This window comes from Eimeria mitis, genomic scaffold (genome assembly GCF_000499745.2).
Source record: "Eimeria mitis Houghton genomic scaffold, Emh_scaff900, whole genome shotgun sequence".
NCBI classification, from domain to species: Eukaryota; Apicomplexa; class Conoidasida; order Eucoccidiorida; family Eimeriidae; genus Eimeria; species Eimeria mitis.
The window spans coordinates 11,768-12,358 of NW_013576622.1; the positions used below are offsets into that span (position 1 = coordinate 11,768).

Sequence of the window (591 nt, forward strand, 5' to 3'; positions counted from 1 at the left end):
TGTATCGAGCGCAGATCTCTTCACAATACTTGCTGCTGCTGCTGCTGCTGCTGCTGCTGCTGCTGGTGCTGCTGCTGCTGCTGGTGCGTCTAGCAGCAAGCAGCTGCACAGCAGCAGCAGCAGCAGGCTGCTGCAGCAGCAGCGGCCACAGCTCCCCCCTTACTATACGGACTCTGCTGACGTCTCCTAGTGCAGCAACAGCAGCTGAGCCCCCCAGCAGCAGGATAGAGTTTCTGCTGCTGCTGCAGCGCCAGAGCAGCAGCAGCAGCTGCTCTGCTTCTCTACACAGCAGCAACACACTGCCTGCTGCTGCTGCTGCTGAAAGGAGACGCAGAGATAAAAGAAAAACAGCAGCAGCACAGCTGCTGCAGCAACACAAAAAGCTGCTGCTCTCCTGCTGCCGCCGCAGCATGCGCAGCACCGTCAGGCAGTGTGCAGTAGGCGAGCTATCTTCTGCTGCTGCTGCTGCTGCTGCTGCTGCTGCTGCTGCTGCTGCTGCTGTTGCTGCTGCTGCAGGCATGGGTTCTATACTGATACCCTTTGCTGCCCCTGCAGCTTCTGCTGCTGCTCCCGCTTGCTGCCGCAGCAGCA

At 59.9% G+C, this 591-nt stretch overlaps 1 protein-coding gene across 1 annotated transcript in view; it reads right to left on the reverse strand.

Moving 5' to 3' along the window:
* Positions 1–591, reverse strand: part of EMH_0024960 (uncharacterized protein) — a gene marked incomplete at both ends in the record, with an annotated part of 12,942 nt that overhangs the window by 10,862 nt on the left and 1,489 nt on the right. Inside the window, 2 exons of the mRNA XM_013502377.1 lie at positions 1–103; positions 297–589. Of these exons, the coding sequence (XP_013357831.1) occupies positions 1–103; positions 297–589 (396 nt within the window). The remainder of the gene's footprint in view (positions 104–296; positions 590–591) is intronic.